Source organism: Ceratina calcarata, unplaced genomic scaffold (assembly GCF_001652005.2).
Source record: "Ceratina calcarata isolate Rehan_Ccalc_2016 unplaced genomic scaffold, ASM165200v1 scaffold358.2, whole genome shotgun sequence".
Lineage (NCBI taxonomy): Eukaryota > Metazoa > Arthropoda > Insecta > Hymenoptera > Apidae > Ceratina > Ceratina calcarata.
In genome coordinates, this window is record NW_017158804.1 from 239,483 (window position 1) to 259,629 (window position 20,147).

The 20,147-nt window shown below is 38.1% G+C and overlaps 4 protein-coding genes across 8 annotated transcripts; 1 reads left to right on the forward strand and 3 right to left on the reverse strand.

Moving 5' to 3' along the window:
- Positions 1 to 26: 26 nt before the first annotated feature.
- LOC108625497 (shootin-1) lies at positions 27 to 5,507 on the reverse strand. 2 transcript variants are annotated; one of them, XM_018025563.2, is made up of 10 exons: positions 5,196 to 5,507; positions 2,984 to 3,438; positions 2,239 to 2,352; positions 2,064 to 2,158; positions 1,835 to 1,988; positions 1,629 to 1,757; positions 1,412 to 1,557; positions 790 to 1,330; positions 649 to 707; positions 27 to 577 (listed from the first exon to the last, which is right to left on the reverse strand). In XM_018025563.2, exons 2-10 carry the CDS (start codon positions 3,429 to 3,431, stop codon positions 443 to 445), a joined length of 1,821 nt encoding a protein of 606 aa, XP_017881052.1. In that variant the 5' UTR covers positions 3,432 to 3,438; positions 5,196 to 5,507; the 3' UTR covers positions 27 to 442. The 2 variants fall into 2 exon arrangements, with proteins under 2 accessions (XP_017881052.1, XP_026669787.1); XM_026813986.1 differs by lacking the exon at positions 5,196 to 5,507 and adding an exon at positions 3,931 to 5,157.
- Positions 5,508 to 8,769: 3,262 nt separating this feature from the next.
- On the forward strand, positions 8,770 to 11,816 carry LOC108625485 (hexosaminidase D). Its single transcript, XM_018025541.2, has one exon. It carries the CDS (start codon positions 9,059 to 9,061, stop codon positions 10,805 to 10,807), a length of 1,749 nt encoding a protein of 582 aa, XP_017881030.1. The 5' UTR covers positions 8,770 to 9,058; the 3' UTR covers positions 10,808 to 11,816.
- On the reverse strand, positions 11,217 to 13,788 carry LOC108625469 (ras-related protein Rab-28). Its single transcript, XM_018025520.1, has 6 exons — positions 13,714 to 13,788; positions 12,724 to 12,909; positions 12,407 to 12,640; positions 12,172 to 12,329; positions 11,333 to 11,380; positions 11,217 to 11,280 (listed from the first exon to the last, which is right to left on the reverse strand). The coding sequence occupies exons 1-6, from the start codon at positions 13,786 to 13,788 to the stop codon at positions 11,217 to 11,219; spliced, it is 765 nt and encodes a 254-aa protein (XP_017881009.1).
- On the reverse strand, positions 13,396 to 19,222 carry FipoQ (F-box/LRR-repeat protein FipoQ). 4 transcript variants are annotated; one of them, XM_026813989.1, is made up of 9 exons: positions 19,135 to 19,222; positions 18,558 to 18,654; positions 16,311 to 16,510; positions 15,921 to 16,195; positions 15,588 to 15,854; positions 15,151 to 15,520; positions 14,752 to 14,955; positions 14,447 to 14,678; positions 13,396 to 14,378 (listed from the first exon to the last, which is right to left on the reverse strand). In XM_026813989.1, exons 1-8 carry the CDS (start codon positions 19,140 to 19,142, stop codon positions 14,543 to 14,545), a joined length of 1,557 nt encoding a protein of 518 aa, XP_026669790.1. In that variant the 5' UTR covers positions 19,143 to 19,222; the 3' UTR covers positions 13,396 to 14,378; positions 14,447 to 14,542. The 4 variants fall into 4 exon arrangements, with proteins under 4 accessions (XP_026669790.1, XP_026669788.1, XP_017881036.1 ...); XM_026813987.1 differs by having other exon boundaries at positions 18,558 to 18,786; positions 19,135 to 19,214; XM_018025547.2 differs by lacking the exon at positions 19,135 to 19,222 and having other exon boundaries at positions 18,558 to 19,125.
- Positions 19,223 to 20,147: the final 925 nt, after the last annotated feature.

A 20,147-nucleotide genomic window follows, 5' to 3' on the forward strand; every position in this document is an offset into this window, starting at 1 on the left:
CCTTATATTGTATTACGGAAGGTATATGCTTTTTAAAGACAAATGTCTTTAATAATCTTTTGTACAATGAACTATTATTTTTTACACGAAATGTAATCAGTTTCTTATAATACACCTTTTTATAAGGCTTATTGCAATCTATTTCTCATTACTCGTCCTTTGACTATCTTTTACTGATTCGTTTAATGCGTGAAAACGTGATTTTCATTCTACGTATTACGTGCACGTTAAAATTTTTCACATGTCATAACTGTATATTTTGTTCAGTGGTAAAAAAGTTATTCCATTATTAAATAAATAATATCATGATAAACAATATTTTCGTAGAACAGACTTCTGTCGAGGGATGAAAAATGCATGTCACAACAAAAGAACGCGATGTGTGTCTGAGATAAACAAAGTTTTGCGCGCATTACAAATATCTAGTCTATATTTACGTCGGTTAATCGGTTGACTTCAATGATTGCTTTATTGGCTTAGCTCTCCTTCTCATGGTACCTAAAATATTTAACATCTCGGAAACTGCGGGCGGTGCGCTTTCCGCCTCTTGTCGTCTTCTTCTCTCTTCTCTCTGTTTCTACAATGGATCATTTACTTTAAAAATTTCAATCTACAGCAAATTAGTTTACGAAAACGAACAAAACTTACGTCCGTTTGTTTCAATGTGAAGCGTCCACTTTTTATCTGATTGATAACATCGTCGATAGCTAATAACGATAAAAAAAATCACGCATCGTACACAATTTAATAAAGTGATTCAATGATTTGCGAAATCAGAAACATAATTACCAGGTTGTTGTGTAACCGGCGGAGTTTTTTTCGTGATTCCAAGCATATTTTCCATGTCGGTCACTGCATTCCGTTCTGAATTCATTTTTTCCTTCGTCAGCAATTTAATCGACGACTGTCCACAATTGTTGAACATCGGCGGTGGCGGTGGTGGCGGTGGTGGTAGTGAGACCGGTGGTGGTGGCCCGGAAAGCTTCTCTTCCAGTTCGCTGATTTTCGCTTTCAAAGTTTGCACCACTCCTTCCAAAGTTTCCACAGACTTTTCCGCCCTTTCTGCTCTCTGCATTACTACTTCAAACTCCGACTCTGCTAGCTTCAACTTTTCTTCCACTATTTCAAACTCTACATTCGATTCTTTCTCTTCCAGCTTCTCCTCCAACATTTGTATGTGAGAAGCGTGATTCTGTTGCTCTTCCTCCAACGATCTCTTCAGAGCCTCTACTTCTTGAAGTACAGTCAATAATCTTCCGTTAGGGTCGTCGCCAACTTCCGCCATCAGAAGTGCACTCTGATGAGCCAACACGTTCCTTTCCTTTTGCACCTGTTGCGATACGGAATTACATATAAATTGTGTCTTGATTACTTAAAACTTTGAAGTGTGAACTTGGAGCATCAATCTTACTTTTTCCGCTTCGATCTTCATGATCTTCGCGTTCTCCCTTTCGCGATCACACTGCGCCTTCAAAGCTTGAATTTCTTCCGCAACCATCTTCGTCACCCTTTCCATGTTCTCTTTTTGCACCTTCATCTCGTTCACCTTCTCTTCACCTGAAAGAAAAAGAAAGAGTTTGTTATCGAAAAAGCATCTCTATGTCGCGGGCAGAATTCGTTTAAATTACACTTTTGCCTGAGGGTTCGCTCCTCCTCCAACTGCGTGGTCAAGTGCTGCACCTGTTCTTGGGCTTCGAATTCTTGAAGGCGAGCAGAGTGCAATTCCGTTTGAAGCCTCGCTATTTCTTTACTCAGTTCTGTAAAATACATACTCATAAGTAGATTGGATAATTTAATAGCAGAAACATATACCGAATAATTTTCATATTTATACCTTTCACCATTTCTCTAAGCTGATCGAGGTCCTCGAAGTTCGAGTCAATTTCATCCGAGAATTCGAAGTCCATCGCCCCATCCGGATTCGTTTGTAGCAATTTTTGTGTAATTATCTGCGATCTTCTCTTGAGTTCACAATTTTGTCTATACCACTAAAAACACATCGATGCGTCAAGTTACAAATCAAATTGAAATAGTGAAATAATTTATATTTTTACTGATTTTACCTGAGACGCTTGTTGCATTGCTTTGTGCATAGCACCTGTTTCTACGTCATATTGATGTTTCAATTGTTCGTATTCCTTGCAGACTGCTTCGGAAACTAAAAAAGAATTATCACGGTACAATGACATGAAAGTAATAAATATATGTATAGAATTTTTTAAATATAGGAACAATTACCGGATCTCAATTTTTGAAGCTTCTGTTCTTTTTCCTGAACTTGCGACTGCAAACTGTTGTTTTGTTTTTGCAGTTGTTGGTACTTTTTCTCCAGATCGACATGTTCTTTACTAGCTGCGATAGAAAATACATATTTTCAATAAAAAAAAACTCAATTGTGAACGCCGCGCATAGGGCCTAGATGATATTTCATCCCAATCGATTTATAATTTTATCGCGTACTGGCTGACTAAGGAAACGTCACAGAATTCGTTTCGCATGCAAGAGTGAATCACGAACCGAATAATAGTTAAGTTGCATTACAGGCGATTGGCCGTGAACTACAATCACGCGTCAGCCACTTCCCTTTGTGCACATATCGACCAAAGAGCCTTTTCATTTCTCAGTTTATGTAAGTCCATTACATATTGATCTTTCTCATACAATAAATCAATAGATTCGAAGAAACGATGCGTCAGTGACAAACTAATCGATCGCCTAGTAAGTATATCAGGAGAAAAACGATTCCAGAAAGGAGCTCAACGGAAGAGAGATATACGGTCGAGAACTCCGTACTTCACATTTACCGAGCTCTCTTATCACAACCATTTAATCAAACTAATGCTCGCAAAGCGAAGGGAAAGAGCCGTGTTTCGTCACTTCGTTAATGATGACTAATGGAATCATAATAAAGTTCCGTAACGACCTTACTAAGACTATACAAACGCTCATTAAGCCGCGAAACTTGTTACTAATTATTAATTACCGGCCTCGCTCTTCTGTAACAACAATTTCCTCTTCTTCTCCGACTCTTCATACTTGCTCTTCCATTTACTCTCGAGGCTGTTGCTCCTGTTTAATTTCGTGACGCCGACAGGCTCGTTTGTCTTCCAGTTGTTACTAACGACACTCGGCGACGCCGGTTTCTCGAACTCGGAGTTTCGCATCTCGATGCTCGAGTTCGACAAATTATTGTTCTTCATAGGCCGTAGTTGCTGAACGGAAGCGTCGAGTCTCTCGTAGGAGGCTTTTTGAGCAGCCACTGACACTCCTCTAGAGAGCTTTTCGAAGGATCCCCTGCGAGGTGAAGGGCACTTTTCCTGAGCTTTAAATGCATTGGATATCCTCGGTACCGGAATTTGCGAGTGAATTGTACTCGAGGACGTTCTGGCCGGTTCCGTACTTAGGACGATGCTCAGTTCCGTTTTATTCATGTTGCTTCTATTAACAGAGGATATCGCATATACCGATAAAGCAATTGATACGTAAAATGAAAATTACCGCGATTATTAAATATTCAGAAATAATCTGAAGAAAATGATTTCGCTTATATTAAATAAATACGTTTCTACGTATAACAGCGACAAAGGATATTTCCATCGAAGTACACTCAAACAGCGGGGGGTTAATAACATCGTTTCCTAAAAATAAGCGTATCGGTCGCGGCACCCTCTGTACCCACTAGACGCGTTAGAAATAGCCGTACTGTCAAAACGCGGTTCGTGACTAATCTCGTCTTCGCGAATCGCCCAAGTAAATCAGTAAAATAAGAAGTTCGCCATAAGAAATTACTTCGAAATGATAAACGTTCACGTCCAGGCAATTCCGAATAACTGTACCGGAAATTGTGAGGTCACTCGAGATCTTATGTATTCTCGACAACGAATAGCAAGTCGGCTATAATTTCGTTAACGAATTTTTATAACCAGATACCTTTTATCGTGTTACCGCAAGATTAACATCGACGCGTGAAGATGAGAAACGAAGGGATGAAGAGAACTCGTATGTTCTCCATGTGACCGCGAGGACATGTGGTAACGTCACTTCATGCTGTGGGATCCGGCCGGATCTCCCGCAAACGTTTTGGTAATTCATTGGAATGCGTGCGTCATCGTTGCCCGGAGGATAGGATCAGAGGGCTACGTCATTCTGGAAAGTCTGACGTTTCGATCACATTCTCGATAAGTAGCTTGGATTACGGTCAGATTATTCTCCCGGCCGGCATCTATCATGGGATGCCCTAAGTCGTTATCGCTTCTGTATTTACTCGTTAGCGGATAACGTATTGCTCGATAACGCTACCATTTTCACTATTTTAAAATTCTGCGTATCTATATTAACTCAAAACTCAATGAATCGTTTCAAGAGAATTCGTATACTGCCAGGAACACTTTATGAGTAATCCGGAAATTACGATATTTCGTTATGTTTAAATGGCTTTATCTCACAAATTATTCCGCGGTTTTACTACATTTGATACCGTGAATGCCACTTGTATTTTTGCGCAATCGACTACGATTTATTTCTAAATCAAGTTTCGCGTGCCCTGAACTCGACTAATGTATTCTCTTGGAGAAAGAGGAAAATGACAGTAAGAAACGTGCTGTGTCATATGAGCTTCAAACATAGGAGGTCGCCGGTCACGTAGATCGTTGCACTTTTCCGTACGTATAATATACATGCTACTTGCAATTCAATTCGATCACCTCTGGTGATCGTTCCACCATTTACGACGGACGGGCAATCAATCGGTTCACGCTTTTGTCCACCGATTTGAATAGACGTCTATTTCTGTACGCAGCGATTTGCAAAATACTAAAACATTTATCAAAACGGTGGGTGACAACTAAAACATTAATATCGCAGGTTTCTAATCGAAGGTAGGCACGTATGTACGAATGAGCAGCATCACGCGCACAGATTGATTCTACTACGGGAAGTCTATAAAATCCTTTCACTTTTCCTGTTTCACGCTAGTGGATGTTGAGTTGAACGCTATCAAACGATGTGTTCTCCGCGCAGTGCGCACACTTTCATTCGAGTTGCACACGATTTCCCGCACATTCATTTCTCACAGCAAAAAGTCCATAGTTACGTATTCCATAGAAGAATTACGAGACACCATACTATATGATTATAGAAAAGAAACAAGAAAGAGAAAGTAAATGTGGAACGAACTGCGACAATTACGAACTTACGATTGCTGGTTGCGAAGTTTGACACCAATAACATAGATCGATGTAATATCACGGCTGGACACGTCACTGCATTTTTAGAAAAACGTTCGATTTTAAATGTCCCGATCGAAAGTCGAAGAGCAAGTGAATGTTCGTTCCGTGATGTAGTGAGTCAAGTTTCGTGTTAAACGGAACAGGCTAGATTCGATGAGAACGAGGAAACAAAAAGCGCAACGGAAAATATGAAAGCAGGTGCGCGTTCCTCGACGTTCGCGCGCATACTGCTCGCACTGTTGACCGTAATGTCACGTTATCTCAGAGTCAGGAGGTTCCAGACGACTCGAAAGAGCCCGGGAGTGCGTAACCGTTCCTTTTAATGAAAGCCCTGCATGTGTGCGCGGATGGCCGCAAGGTTTTCTTCATTGTCAGCGAAAAATCGCGCTATGCGCACACTGTGTCCCGCTTTTGTTTACGCGAGATTTCGCGACACCTTTTCTCTGTCGAAATGCGACTTCCGAGGTAATTAATCGAATAATAGGAAGTCCACTTCATTAACCGTTAATAGGATTAAAATCAATCTCTCTTTAATTAAATACTTCAAATGTTTCATCTTTTCTCTACGGACAATCTGTTCTTCATTTTAAAGAAGGTAACGTCCGTTACTTCAGCATGTAAACATTTAGTATGTATTTACATTGACATATTAGGACAGACATTCCTATCGAACCATCGGTCGTTTTTTGTTAGCACGTAAAGTTCAAACAAAGACGACCGTTCACTGACACTTCAGCGTCAATAAAAGTAGGCGAGAAACGTTTTCCTTGTGTAATTGGCCCCTTCTTGCGCAGTAACTTGTTTTAATAACGCGATATTCTCAATCCCCAGATCTGTCAGCAGTGAAAGACTCTTGAAAATACATGTATTTAATAATATATGTATGTATACAGTAATTTAAACCTTTAATGTACATGTGCCAGCGATTGAAAGAATTTCTTTAAGAACCTGTTACACATTGCTCCAAACGCATTGTGTTATCTAATCATTACGCGAATCTACAGTATCAACGTTGACAAACATACAATATGTACATTATATATCCATATCACTGCGCCGGCATGTTATATTCTATTAACTGCATTGCCATGAAGAAACGTCTTCTCGTTGTTTTTAATAAGTCTTAGCCGAGAGGCTTGACTAATAAGATTCCTATAAAATTTTGTATGAATATGTGGGACTTTAAACGAGAAAAAGAAGATTTATGTATTTAATCGGACGCGTCTTTTGGTCAAAAACAACTTTCCAGTTTCCGTTTACATAATTGGCTGACAGCACAAAATAACTGCAAATACAGATGGATTAGTTAGAAAAGTATCCATGAGACAGATGTATTAGCGAAACGGTGGTACCACGATCCAATTCCTTTTCGTAGTACATATTAACTGTTCTTTTTTTCTGTCACGCAACTGCTCGTGAAAGAACTGTGCAAATCTTGGTATAGCCTGTCTACGTACGGATGGGCTTGAGTCATGATTTCTGAATAATAGTCGAAGCTGCGTCTTTGTTTCAGTTTGGTTGCTACGAAAGCGTTGACGCGATTCGAGACTCGTTATACTGATGCGAGCAACTATGTACATAAGTATTATACATATGTACATATACTCTTGCAGCGAGAATTAAACAGTATCGTTCAGCGAGGTCAAACCCGCGTTTCTTTCATTTGTCACCGACGATAATAACTTGAAAAGACGGGTCCTCCATGTCTCCCCGGATCAACTGCTTATCGTAGAATTTTCGCGGATATTCATTCGCGTAAACCTAATACTGATCAAATCGTACTCTTAATTTTTATACCTAAAATACTGAACGGAGATCATGAACTCGAGGTAGCTTTCCATTCCCCCGCGGTCGCGCTTTTTATGTATGTGTGCATCGATCGCTAACCGCGCATCGTTCAAGGATCTACTGCGCAGAAACGGCGCAATTCAAAATCCAACTTTCTCCTTAAATACCGATATAGAATTACATACTGCGAAGAATTAAATTTTGTCCTTAAACGTAGTTTGTTGCGAATACGATTTCTATTTTATATGGATACAATCGTAGAAATGTAAAATTGATTTTTCTAATTAAGTGCGATTATTATACAAAGATCAGGCAATCGCGGGCGTTATTCCAATCGCATGGTCTTAAACTCCCGGTAGAGTGGCATCATTAAACAGCTTCATTGTCTAGAATTATTCCCCTACTGCAGTCATAACTAAAGACACGTGAGTCACGTTCATTAAGCATATAACGGGTAGACATGCAGTTCGTAGGAACTTGAAATATAAGATAAAGGACTGCGATTTAAGATTTCACGGCGAGAGATTCGATTACACGGTCGCGAGCCTCTCCGGTTTCCCTCGTCTTCGATTCTTTCTCTCGTTAAATATATGAGAACTCTTCGTCTAAACGTGCAAGAACCTTTCCTTCTGCGCTGTGCATATCTAATCAATTCGATTCTTTACTCTTCATCAATTGGAAAACAAGTGGTTTATTTCCAAATGTTTTTACGCGATGATAAATGAAGAGAAATTAATTACTTCTGAGAAATCATATCAGAACAATGTATGTGCGAGGCGTGCTTTAATCATAATCATAAATTCAAGATCGTCATAAATTATCATGTTCCTGATGGATCTCATTAAGCAAATTCAGCGCAGAATGACAAAATGTTATTTAAAGACTAAGATGATAGGAAGCAGTGGTGTACAAATACACATAACTTGATGATACAAGAAAAGTCAATTCGTTTCCTTTCCTTCCTTTTTAACTTTTTTTTCATTAGATTTCTGAAACTTTTGATTTTAATTTGTACATTAAAATTTAAGGATGTATTGGCTATACAGTCAATCCCAAAAGTTTATTAGAGCTCAATGACTTAAATGTTTAGCGTCATGTATGCTACATACTATTTGTAGCCGCTTTCAAGAGTTAAAATAATCCGAAAAAATTTCTGACTTTCGTTTCATTGAAATATTTAGTTCATAAACCATAAAAATGTGGATAATTTTTATGCCTTCTTAAAATATGTATATGTATACTGTGATATGTATTGGACATCGGATCGTATTATTCGAAATTGATCAGTAGATTTGGCTAACTGCACGTGCGCAGTAATAGGCACGCAAGTACGTGATGGTACGTGAAGCAGTTTTGACGAGCCTTCCGATGCGTTCACCATACCATGAGCCGACAATGTCAACTCCTCTGTAATTCTTTTATAGTCTCTTAGAGATAATTCAGTAGAATTACTGGAATATACAAGAGAAAACATCACAGAGGAATCGATATGCAGACAATCATTCGCTCGAACTACTGTTAAATTATGGTTTGAACCACAATCTGTATAATCTTCATTTAATGTCGTGAATAAAACTGTTTTGCGTAGCTTACTATTGACCATGCGCAGTTAGCGATATTCGAAATTTCAGAGATACTTTCATTCTAATTAAAATGATTTATTTCTTTACAAATTACATAATACATAAATAATACTGTAACGTTTCTTGCACTTGTCTCCTTAATACTCCATTATTATTTACTAACGATATGAACATAAGAGGAAGCAGTCAGAATCGAAGAGAGCGAGTGCATGTTCAACAATACTTTATCATGTAGATGGCAGTTCGTCATGTAATAGTTGGTCATAGTATAACCGTAACGCAAAGTGAAGGTGTTAAACTTACAAACAACGCAGACATTGTTTCCGTAAAAGTGCCGATATATGTACTTATGTATATCGAAGAGAATAATCAAATTGTTACAAATAGCAAGAACATTCATTGACTAAAGGATAGCAAAACATAGGGGCTCGAGCTTGATGTTCTGCTATATTGACAATCATGACACGGTTGAGAGGCAGAGCCTCTTTAATGGTTATTATAATGATCAGTTTTACGCTCCTGATAGTTATTTATCACATACTCGGTAATGAGGTCGAGAATATTGTACCTAATAAATTAAATCCACGGCTAAAAATCGAGGAGGTTTATCCATTGAGCGACCTCACTGAGAATCCTCAAAATGTTGCCCATAGACAGGAAATTGAGGCTCACATAATGGGAAAGGTGAGAAATGGTGGAGGAAAATTATTTAACGAGTTGAAGTATGGCAAATCCAATGGAGAGATTCCTTTGTTCAAAGGACATAAAATTGTGCACCTGGATTTGAAAGGTGCTCCTCCTAAAGTGAGCTATTACAAGTACCTGTTACGTTTGCTCAAGAAATTAGGTGCCACTGGTATACTCATAGAATACGAAGATATGTTTCCCTATGAGGAACCCATACAAAATATTAGTGCAGGCAATTGTTATACCAGAAAAGACATCGCTAATATTCAAAAGATAGCTAAAGAAAATGAGCTTACAGTTATACCATTGATTCAAACTTTTGGTCACTTGGAGTTTGTTCTTAAGTTAGAAGCGTATAAAGATTATAGAGAGGTACCTAGATATCCACAAGTTGTATGTCCTACTTATAATAAGACTCTTCCACTTATATACAAGATGATAGAACAAATTGTAGAAACTCATCCTGATATGAAATATTTGCACATCGGAGCTGACGAGGTATACCAGATAGGAGAATGTTCCAGATGTATGGACACCATGTTTAAAAGAAAATGGGGTAAGAAACAATTGTTCTTAGATCATGTTTCAAAAATAGCAAGGCACATCAGGAATAGGTATCCTGGACTTTCGGTTCTCATGTGGGATGACGAATTTAGAGAGATATTACCTCAAGAAATAATAGACAGGGGTTTACACTTAATGGTACAGCCGGTTGTTTGGAAATACACGACGGATCCTGAGGCATCTTTAACGGATCAATTGTGGGAGAGCTATGCATCAGTTTGGAAAGAGGTTTGGGTTGCTACAGCCTTTAAGGGTGCCACGGCGCCAGATCGATATTATACCGAAATCGGTTATCACATGGAGAATCATCAACGTTGGTTGGAAATTATTAACAGATATTCCAATCAGATTACGTTCAAAGGTGTAATGTTAACTGGATGGCAACGATATGATCACTTCAGCGTACTTTGTGAACTCTTGCCCGTTGCCATACCTTCGCTTGCGGTAAATTTAGCTATCCTACAAGCTTCAGATTTAACCGGACTTCCAACTGAAACTCCGACTTCGGTGCTGCAAGCGTTGCAGTGCGAGGGCATTATTACTTTGAGTATTCCAGAGCCACAATATGGATGGACTAAATGTAGCTATCTTGGCATGTCTGTTTATTCAGCTATGCTACGATTGTACTCTTTGGTTCAAGAAGTCAGTAAAATGGAGCAAGATAACACTTTCAAGGGATGGTTGAAATCGTACAATTTGAAATATTCATTTTCGAATCCTAGCCACGTCGAAAGAGCGGTCGTCGAATTGGATAGACATAAAATGGAAATAATGTACATCGAGAAAGAGATAAGATCGGCCATGGAAAACATATACGATAATTATACTGTACAAGAGTGGTTGGAAACGTATGTTTCACCTTTGAACGACAAATTCAATCAACTGTGGGAAGCCAAAGAAAAGATTCTCGAAAAGAATGTATGGCCACGAAGACCATTGACTAAATCAGATTTATAAGATGAGAAAATAATTTCCATAACATATAATAAGAGACTGAACACGAACGGTGTATGTATATAGTATATATTAATCGAGGCACTTAAAATTTTTTTTTCCATAAGAATTAGTAATTTCGATAGTGTATAAAACTCGAAGAGTGTATAAAATCGATCGAACTTATAACTTTGTAGTAAAAATGTGTCTGTCGATTGGAATTTGCGTTTTACCGTTCGTAAATGAACATCGTTCATTCAATCGTAACTATTGTAAGAATGATCTTTCTGTAAATCAAATGACGGAGATAGGAATGAAAGTCTCTGGCAACTGGACGGTTTCTGTGTTAGTGTACCTGAGGTACGAATTAAAATTATGAATTTGTACATACCGTTCCCATATAATTAACGGAGCGTTAATTCGAAAACTGATTTCAAAGTTGAGTACTATTGTGTTGATTATAAAAATCGTTGTCGTCGGAAATTCTTACTGGATTCCTAATGAAGATTCACAACATAATTTATACCCTATTCATTAACATGTGCTTACCTTTCGATGCTTCCAATGTGCGTTTTCCCGTTTATCTCATTCTTAAAGCTAATCGTTTTGTAAATACGCACATTTACCTGTTCTTGTTTATAATTGTTAAATGCGTTTCGTTTTTGTATATTTATTTTTTTGTACATTTATTGTTTTCTGCATAACTAGTGCCATTGTTAATTAAACGTAGAGAAAATTTAGTGATTTGGAAGGTTTATAAAAATTAGTAATACTGCTGCGTGGAATAATTCTCTCATTTGCCATCTTATTTTACTTAATCTTACGATATTTAAAGATCAAGTACGGCGTTTTCTCCATACCGTGATTGTTTGTATGAGATTACCGTACAATTGTGTTTCACGAGTAACTTTGTATGTATTAAAACTATCAAAGACTCGTGTATATACGAATTCGGTGCATGTACTCAATCAACAGTGTAATGTACATCATTATAATGTATCATATTACTATTATTATAAAAGTATTTTCATCATTGTTACGTCAATCCATATTAACAATCATTAGCGCACATAGTAAGATTTCATCAATAAATAAGTGGTTTTTAAATCTACTTCGAAGACATCAGTGGTTTATTTTGTTGGCCCCTTAAAGGTATAAGTGAACGTCACGTCTAGGATAAGAGAGTAGCGAAAAATAATTTGCTCAAACTTCTTACGTATATACATCTTCTATCTCCTCACACTTGCTCTTCACTATTTAAAAAATATCTATTCCCTGTGTGCGTGAAAAATACTGAATCGGAATAACTACACGTTAATTTTCACTGTAACAAACACACCGTCGACTTCGAGCCTGGTAAATGGGGATAAAAGGGAATCTGGGTTTGCCTTTTGGCAGGAATCCTCTTTACAACTTTATGAATCATATTCATATCGACCGTGTCGCCTATTTCCGCGATTATTATCGGTTTGTGATAATCTTGATCCGTCTTTGTCAATCGAACGCCCAAGATTTGTGCGGCCAAGGTCACTATACACAGTGACACCTAAACAGAAATAAATTTCTGTATATGAACAGGGCCAGAAAATTGTTCTCTGTTCAATGCGATTTTAAAATTTTTACCGCTTCTCCAGTTCTCGCAGAAACATCATGCGTTGGAAATCCATTATCCGCAGCGAATTTGTGTGTTCGATCCCTTTTCACCGACCTCTGATGCTCCATGTCACACTTGTTTCCAACAACAGCCATCAAAGGTGACTCATCATAGTTCTCGTTCAATTTCCTAATTTTATCTATCCATTCCTCTAAAACTTCAAAGCTGAAGCTGTTCGTAACGTCGTAGACTAAAAGGATAATCTGGAAGAATATCTCTTCATGAAGAAAACGGCTCGAATTTCTCGGGCGAAATATTATTTTCAGAATGTGCTCTTTTCCCTTACGTGTGCGTCGAACACGTATTTGTCCAACATATTCCCATGTAACGCGAGACCGCCGACGTCCCATAAATGTAAATTAACGTTTTTATAATAGCCAACACTGACGTTCTTCAGGAAGAAGTCGATCCCAGACGTTGGCGTGTACTGCCTCGTAAATTCGTTGTTGCAAAACTTTTGAGCGATGCTCGTCTAAACAGGCATCCTTGAATTTCAGTTATCCAGAATCGCTGTTCCGTCAATTTTGTCTTATCTTTTTGCTAAAATCTTTGTACATTATTTTCGTAATACGAATTATTGTGTTACAAGTTTTCTTCGGGTACATGGTAATTGTAAGACGTAAAAGTCGATTAGGTATATGTCCGTCAGCTAGATAATTAATAATATATCTCGTGACTGAGAGTTGGTTGTGTTAATAATTAAAGAGTAAGAAACTTTCAACAGAAGGAGAAATTAAGGATTGACGTGAAATGGTTTCAGTCACGAATACGTCACTTTACGTGAACGCTTTAAAGACGTAATTATTAATAATTTACTACTGACAGCAAGCGGTATACTTGAAGATCAAAAATTGTAAGACAAAACATTTATTATTCATACTAACGTCAGATGGTATTTGTGACTATGCAATCTAATTGCGGCACTAACTACTTTGCACGAAAGAAATAAATCGATACGTTGCTTGACTCTTCGAAGTTCAGGCACACTGAACTCGAAACGATTTAATTATACGAGTTACAAGTATTTACATCTACAACACTTGTATACCTTCATTCAAAATTACACGATCGTAAATAAAATTAATTGCAATGTTTAACGAAAATATAAAAAATGCAAACTTGTCAATAATTTTAATTACACTTTCAATTTTTGTATGAGGACGTTTTTTTGTGATTCTTGTGAAAAGAAATAACTTACGTTAACCGTTCTTTAATACAATTTGTAACATAATTACTGAAGTGACAAAGCGAGCGCTGAGAAGATTGGAAAACTCACTTTGCCGGACCCGGAATCACCAACTAGGACAATCTTCAGCTTCTTTGTGGTCAGATCTTCCTCGATGTCAGACATGACGGAAGATCGGGGATGAAACGAGCAATGAGGAAGGAGACACAACGATAGGGACGAAAAATTACGGGAATCATGCGAAAAGTCGTGTAAGCCACACGACGGTTCTGCGTCGACTATAACGCAACATATAAACGAAAGGTCTGGCATGTGGCTAGGCTAGAGAATGAAATCGACCGACCAGCCGTGGCCAGTGCGACGTCGTCGTCGTCTACACGGATGCATGAATAAATTAGCGAATAATCGATATTACCAACACTAAAACAATCATTGTGCGTGTCTATCGTGTCAATATTATATTCTGACGAATTTTTTTTAGCGCGATAAATCTAATTACATTTGCGCCTCTATTTCTCAAGGTTCTTCATAATGATTTTCATTGATAACAATTATAATTTCTCAATCTCATTTTGTCTTTCTTTCTTCGATTAAGTATAACAGTGGGATAAGGAAATTAGGTCTAAAATGTTTTTTTTTACCAATACTACACGCTTGAAAATAGAGTAAAAAAATATGTATATCGTTATCTTTCGCATTTCATCTTGTAATACCAGGGATAAATACTCAAACAGTCGTAGATAGACTCATTATTCCTGAAACAATTATTGTGCGAATGATATATTTTGAAATATTTCAATAAATCTTTTTTAATCTCAATTACCTTCTCGATATGCTTATTCATCTCAGTAATTCAATATTATTTAGAAATTCGTTCATAGATCCCTTACAGCTTTGTGTGAACAGCTTATCATAAAAATTAATTAAAAACTAAATCTTTGTAATTGGCTAAGAGGTAGTAATTAGAGACGCGACAGCATGTGGTCGTCCGTACGACCGTCAGTCTATCGGCACGTTCGAAATTGGCCTTAACTATCTCATAGTATCTTCCATCGCTGAAACTCATTGATTATTCAGTAAGTATAGACGATATCAATTTCCTGCGCTCTTCTGACGCTCGTCACTTACCTCAAGCTTAAACATCGTAACTTAATGCACTTCACGCGAAGTATGTCTATAGCCTTCTGACTCTTATCGGAGAATCGAAGATTCTCTGGATCCCAACGCAGCTCCAACCGTTCCAAATTCGGGCAATTGTTGGCAATTCCGTCCATCAACTGGTCCACGTGAATGTTCACGCCAAGCCTTTCCTGTGTTCCCATCACGAGGATTCTAAAAACGTAGCCGTTCTCGAGAAAACTATTTCATAGCGCGTTTCTTATTTCATCCTTTGACTAACAAGCACTCGTAGGTACATTAAAATTTAAATAAGTTCTGTATATGTATAATAAATGATAAGTTCAGTAATATGGAGCAGTAAGTCAAAGGCAGTAAGTTAAAATTTCTTATGTACGAGCGTAATCTCACTTGGCGTTGGTCAATATGGGCAACACGCTTTGCCATAGTTGATCGGTGATGTGCGGCATACCCGATAGAGCTAATCCCCATAATTGGTGACCATATCGCGACAAAAACTTATGCAGCCCGTCGTCGGTCAGATTATCGGAACTGCCCAAATCCAAAGCGATAAGGTTTCGCGGATTCCCGGCCTCGGCCCACGCTTTCAACACGCTGTCGTTGAAGCCGTTCAACTGGCCCGCGCTCAGGAAGCGAAGACCCGGAATTCTGGTCAACATGTCAATCAGACAATCCGTCGACAAATCTGTCGCGGTAACGTCCAACTCCTGGATACTAGACTTCTCCCATTCCACCTGCATCACGTAGTCGCTTTGGAGATCTGCGAATATTCATAGTATCGTGAAATACTGGGCACAACCGTAAACGAAACGCGAAGATTTAGTTACTTGTTCCTTGCATGAGGAGACACCTCAATCTTCTGCTCCTTTGAAATAACGTCTTCATTGTGGACCCAGTGACCTTCGCGCAGAAATTTACGGCCAAACACTCAAGCTGAATGCAATTGGAAGAAAACGCGTCGATGTGGGAGTCGTCTACGAAATTGATCCCATATAAATTGATCACTCGCAAGTTCGGAGTCGCTGATTTCAATTTATGCACGTTTATCACTTCGTAGATCTCTTCTTCTTCCTCTTCCACTTTTTCGTACGTTCCTGTATAACCAATATTTCGTTCGAACAACTGATATCGTAAGGATTCGGATAGATATGAAGACGGACCTATCAGATGAAGAATTTCTAGACCGTTGATAAAGTTGTAGATTTTCCTCATGAAACCTTCCATGAAAATTACCTCCGACAGACAAATGCACATGTACTTGAGTTTAGTCGGAAAGGCTTGCATTTCGGAGAAATCGTGTAATTGCATGGCAGTGGAGAAGTCAAGGAGCATGTGCGTCAAGTTCGGGCATTTGTTCGCCAATTCGTGGAGAACCGTATGGGTGATCAATTCGATCGGCAGTTCTATGTATCTCAAAGAAGCTCCAAAACGCGTGCTAGTATCAGCAAAAAGATTATTTAAATCCCTGATCCGCGTTATTTTGGCAAGTAGTAAAGAATCGTTTCTGGCTCGGACTGAGATGAACATTATATCGAGGAAATATTCTCTACCTGATCAAATGCAGTAGATAATCCAACGAATTTACGTGTAATCCGCTGATTTCCGGACGCAGAGATACATGCGACCACAATCGCGTATCATATGCGATTTGCCTCCATCTCTTGCATACACGTGCTACTCTGCAGATCTCGCGATGAGACAGATAGTTAAAGACGTTCAATAGCACCTTGTCCGGCAATTTTTCTATCGTCTAGAATAGCGAAGATAATGCACGATTAACTCCAGACGAAATTACGTAATTCGATTTAATATAAGTCGTCAATATTTTTTATCCTTTTTGACACTCTATGTCACACTTACTGTACCCGCGAAGCGACTTTTAACGACGCCACCCTCGGAAACGAACATTTGAGACGTTTCCACGGCGATCTGACCCCAGACATCCACACCCCCGAGATCCATTTTATTATTTTTTTACCGTAAACTTAATAACACGACTCTTTAAGAAAAGTTTGGGCGAGGGTATTCCGAGATGCTTGATGATCTACACGTACAATCTGGCTAACTTTCGACCCAACGTGACGCGCACGAGTTAAACGATTCCGCAATGCACGAGAAAGCACCTCACAAATATTCCTTCGATGTCGAAAGCGTTTCGTGAAAATCACGATCTGCAAATGGATTTCGAGGGAACCAGAAATTCTAAGTCTTCCACGGGATTTCTAATCGGATCGCGCCTGCGCGTCATCCTAAATATAAGACTTGGAAGCACGGTCTCCGCTTTAATTTTAAACTCGACACCGGCGGCCAAGATACGTTTCCTTCTATTTCCCCGTGAAACGTCAGATTTTCGCGCAAATTTTCGAAAACATCCGTGTGTACTCTGACCATAATTCTTGTTCGCCAATTTGTTTGTGCGAACGAACAATAAAACAAACTCTACGAATATCAGTCATGTACAGATTCCTCCGAGTTCCGCACAAATGAAAAGTCATTTGTTGCTTTCCTCTACGATACTATATATTTTACACGCATAGAAACTGTTTTTGCGGTCGTTGTTCTCTCCCATAAATAGAAGCAAGATTGAAGGGTACCGAATTATGAAAATTATTTTGTCAGGTTTTCGAACATCGTAAAATCTGTAGAAATCTGCCAGAATGTTCTGGTTGATGTACGACTTGGAACTTATCCGACACGAGACCTACGACAAGACGGATTCATGCACGTGGTACTTTGCGCGATAATATAGGAGCGCACGTGCTATAAAAATGAGAAGAATCCAGTGAAGAGGAAAATGAACCCACTATCTGATAATAAGTATTAGATATATCAGAAACGTCGAGTGTTTCGATTTATCACGCTGGGTATACAATGTCGCTTCGATTGTATTTTTGCTCAACGCTTTTTTCTAATAATTAACATTTGTTATCTCCAAGCTTATGGCGACTATCGCAAAATAAAATAAAACGCGATAACATTTGGCGTCATAGAGAAGATAGTATGTAATCGATAATATCGGTAATCTCTTAAATGAATTCTTAGATTATGTCAATCTTATATTGTGCCTTTTTTCATCGATTATGGCATCATTATGCAACACAAAGGCGAATGGTATTACACGTTCGAATTCGGAGTTCAGACTTCAATTATGTACACAAAAGTAAGCATTCAATGCCTCCTCGAATGTTATTCGGATAGTTTTTCAATTAATTTTAATTACCGCTGTCGAGACAGGTTTCTTCCGATAGGTAGTACCATCGAGATCATCCCTAGATATAGCACTTGTAGCGTATTCTACGTCCAATCGATGCCAGGTACTCATCGTCGACTTGATTTATCCTCAATCGAACATTTCAATAGAACAAGTAATTTCCGAAGTACTGCACCGTTCGTAATCGGTCGAAATCATGTAATGAAGCCACGGAAAAGTTTAACATCACGTTGTTCATAATTTACGAAATTTCAAGAAACGAATTATGAAAAGATTTGGAAGCAATCTGTTAGGAACCTGGTGCAATTGACTGAATCATGCCGAGACACGCATCAAACTGAGTCGTTTAATTAGTTAAAAATAAATCAAGCAGTCAGTCAGCTTTAAATAAGAATAGGTAGAACCCGTTGGTATCTACAATCTTATAGCAACGGGATCTAGAATAAAAGTCTACCTTCAAGACGTCACGTTTTTGACGTTTTGCAATTTGTTCGCTAAAATATTATGATGCAATTGAGATTCTTCGATCGTATAAAAGAGCGGAAGATCTCTAAGATTAAATTAAACATAATATTTGTTTCGTTACCGTATTTGGTCGTCTTATGATTTTTTCGGTGCCCTCCTCGAAAACGTTCAGCTGCTGAAGCGCGGCTTCCACGCTCAACACGTTCCAATTTGACATTCTTCGTGTATCCATGATGCGTCGATTGATCGAGAACGGATCCAAACATTAAAAAATTAATACTCGAAAATATATAAATGTATATATCCTTTTGCAAACTGTACACTGGTTGTAATTGCACTTCGACATTACACTATGTGAGGAAAGAAACAGAGTAAAAAGGAATAAACACTTTCACGATATCGCTAACGATTTAGACTTCATATAAAAATATTTTTATTCTTAGGTGTATCACACAAGAATTAATTTTTTGATAAAATACGAAGACCGAGATTGCGTACGTTCTTCGCTGTTGCTTTCTGAGCGACGTATGCGAGCATGGATCATCTTCTAATTTTTAAAAATGTACCGACGCCTCGATTACATAATTATTTCATAATAATGTTAAAATTTTGTTCTTTTTTTTCCCCCTCGCACATCTTCCCTTGTACTTTTAATTAGAACGCATGCAACCCTCGATGCTCGTCGAAAATCGACCTACTCGACCATCGTGATGTTCTTATGCTAAGCACCCTAACGTTCTAGACCGGAGGTGAAAAATGTAACTAAAATAATCTTAACTTTCTGTCGTTCCCTAAAATAGATTCGCTGGAGAGCTGTGCCACGTAAGGATGCACAGCCAACAGAGGGCATGGTACATTGCCGGACTTTTTGAAAATCTAACAAATAAAAAGCATAAACAATTCTATTTTCTCTCTTGCGTTGTAATTACTCCTTGCGACGACTGTATTACAAAATTACGTGTTGACGAATCGCCTCGTAAGGTTCGTAAATGTCGATTTGATTTATTACCTAAGATTTCATTTAAACATAAATATTCTCGTTCCTGGATGTACGAAGATGTTTATTCCCGTTGCGTGCTATAGATTGTTTTCAATACCGGAAATATGATTTCGACTTATTTCAGTCTTATGACTACTGTGCATAAGTACAGAGTATAAAAATTGTATGAATGACAAACGTTGTACATGTGCAACAGTTGTTGAACATCTTTTTGATTGCAGGCCAAATAGGCACTATTTGGCTCAGCGCCATTAGCAATTTGATTAATTAAGGTCGCACATAATTCACATCCAACAATGCCGTCTTACAGAATTCTGCGTATAGCTACTCTGCATCGGCTTTGTTTATTTAAATAACATAAATATTAGCGTTTTTCGACAGTTTACTTAAATCTTCATAAATTTATGTCTGTGCGATGAAGAACTTCGCTGTTTCTCACACAGTGCATGATTATTTAAAAAAAAACAGCAAATTGAAAAAATTTGTCATCATTAATTTTCTTTAAATAATTATTAAATACATACAAATTATTAAAGATGGCGTTATTAGCTGCATATTATCAACTGTAGGTGTACCGATAGAAAAGGAAGATGCTAACATAAATAAACATGTTTATTTATTTCATTATTATAAATCAATTTTTATTTTTTATTTTTAATTAGATACGATAGATACATCAATTTGATATCTGAAAGGAATGTATATCAGTCG

What these genes read in the sequence shown, in the direction of transcription:
- FipoQ (XM_026813987.1), bottom strand. Translation starts at nt 18,668, where the DNA reads ATGGATACACGAAGAATGTCAAATTGGAACGTGTTGAGCGTGGAAGCC. An exon ending in CCCATATTGACCAACGCCAA is followed by an intron (nt 14,956 to 15,150) that starts GTGAGATTACGC and finishes CTACGTTTTTAG; the next exon opens with AATCCTCGTGATGGGAACAC. An exon ending in TTACGATGTTTAAGCTTGAG is followed by an intron (nt 14,679 to 14,751) that starts GTAAGTGACGAG and finishes AATGAGTTTCAG; the next exon opens with CGATGGAAGATACTATGAGA.
- LOC108625469 (XM_018025520.1), bottom strand. Translation starts at nt 13,788, where the DNA reads ATGTCTGACATCGAGGAAGATCTGACCACAAAGAAGCTGAAGATTGTC. An exon ending in CTGCGAGAACTGGAGAAGCG is followed by an intron (nt 12,330 to 12,406) that starts GTAAAAATTTTA and finishes ATTTCTGTTTAG; the next exon opens with GTGTCACTGTGTATAGTGAC. An exon ending in CACATTGGAAGCATCGAAAG is followed by an intron (nt 11,281 to 11,332) that starts GTAAGCACATGT and finishes AATCTTCATTAG; the next exon opens with GAATCCAGTAAGAATTTCCG.
- LOC108625485 (XM_018025541.2), top strand. Translation starts at nt 9,059, where the DNA reads ATGACACGGTTGAGAGGCAGAGCCTCTTTAATGGTTATTATAATGATC.
- LOC108625497 (XM_018025563.2), bottom strand. Translation starts at nt 3,431, where the DNA reads ATGAATAAAACGGAACTGAGCATCGTCCTAAGTACGGAACCGGCCAGA. An exon ending in GCCGGTTACACAACAACCTG is followed by an intron (nt 708 to 789) that starts GTAATTATGTTT and finishes TATCGTTATTAG; the next exon opens with CTATCGACGATGTTATCAAT. An exon ending in TCACATTGAAACAAACGGAC is followed by an intron (nt 578 to 648) that starts GTAAGTTTTGTT and finishes GATCCATTGTAG; the next exon opens with AAACAGAGAGAAGAGAGAAG.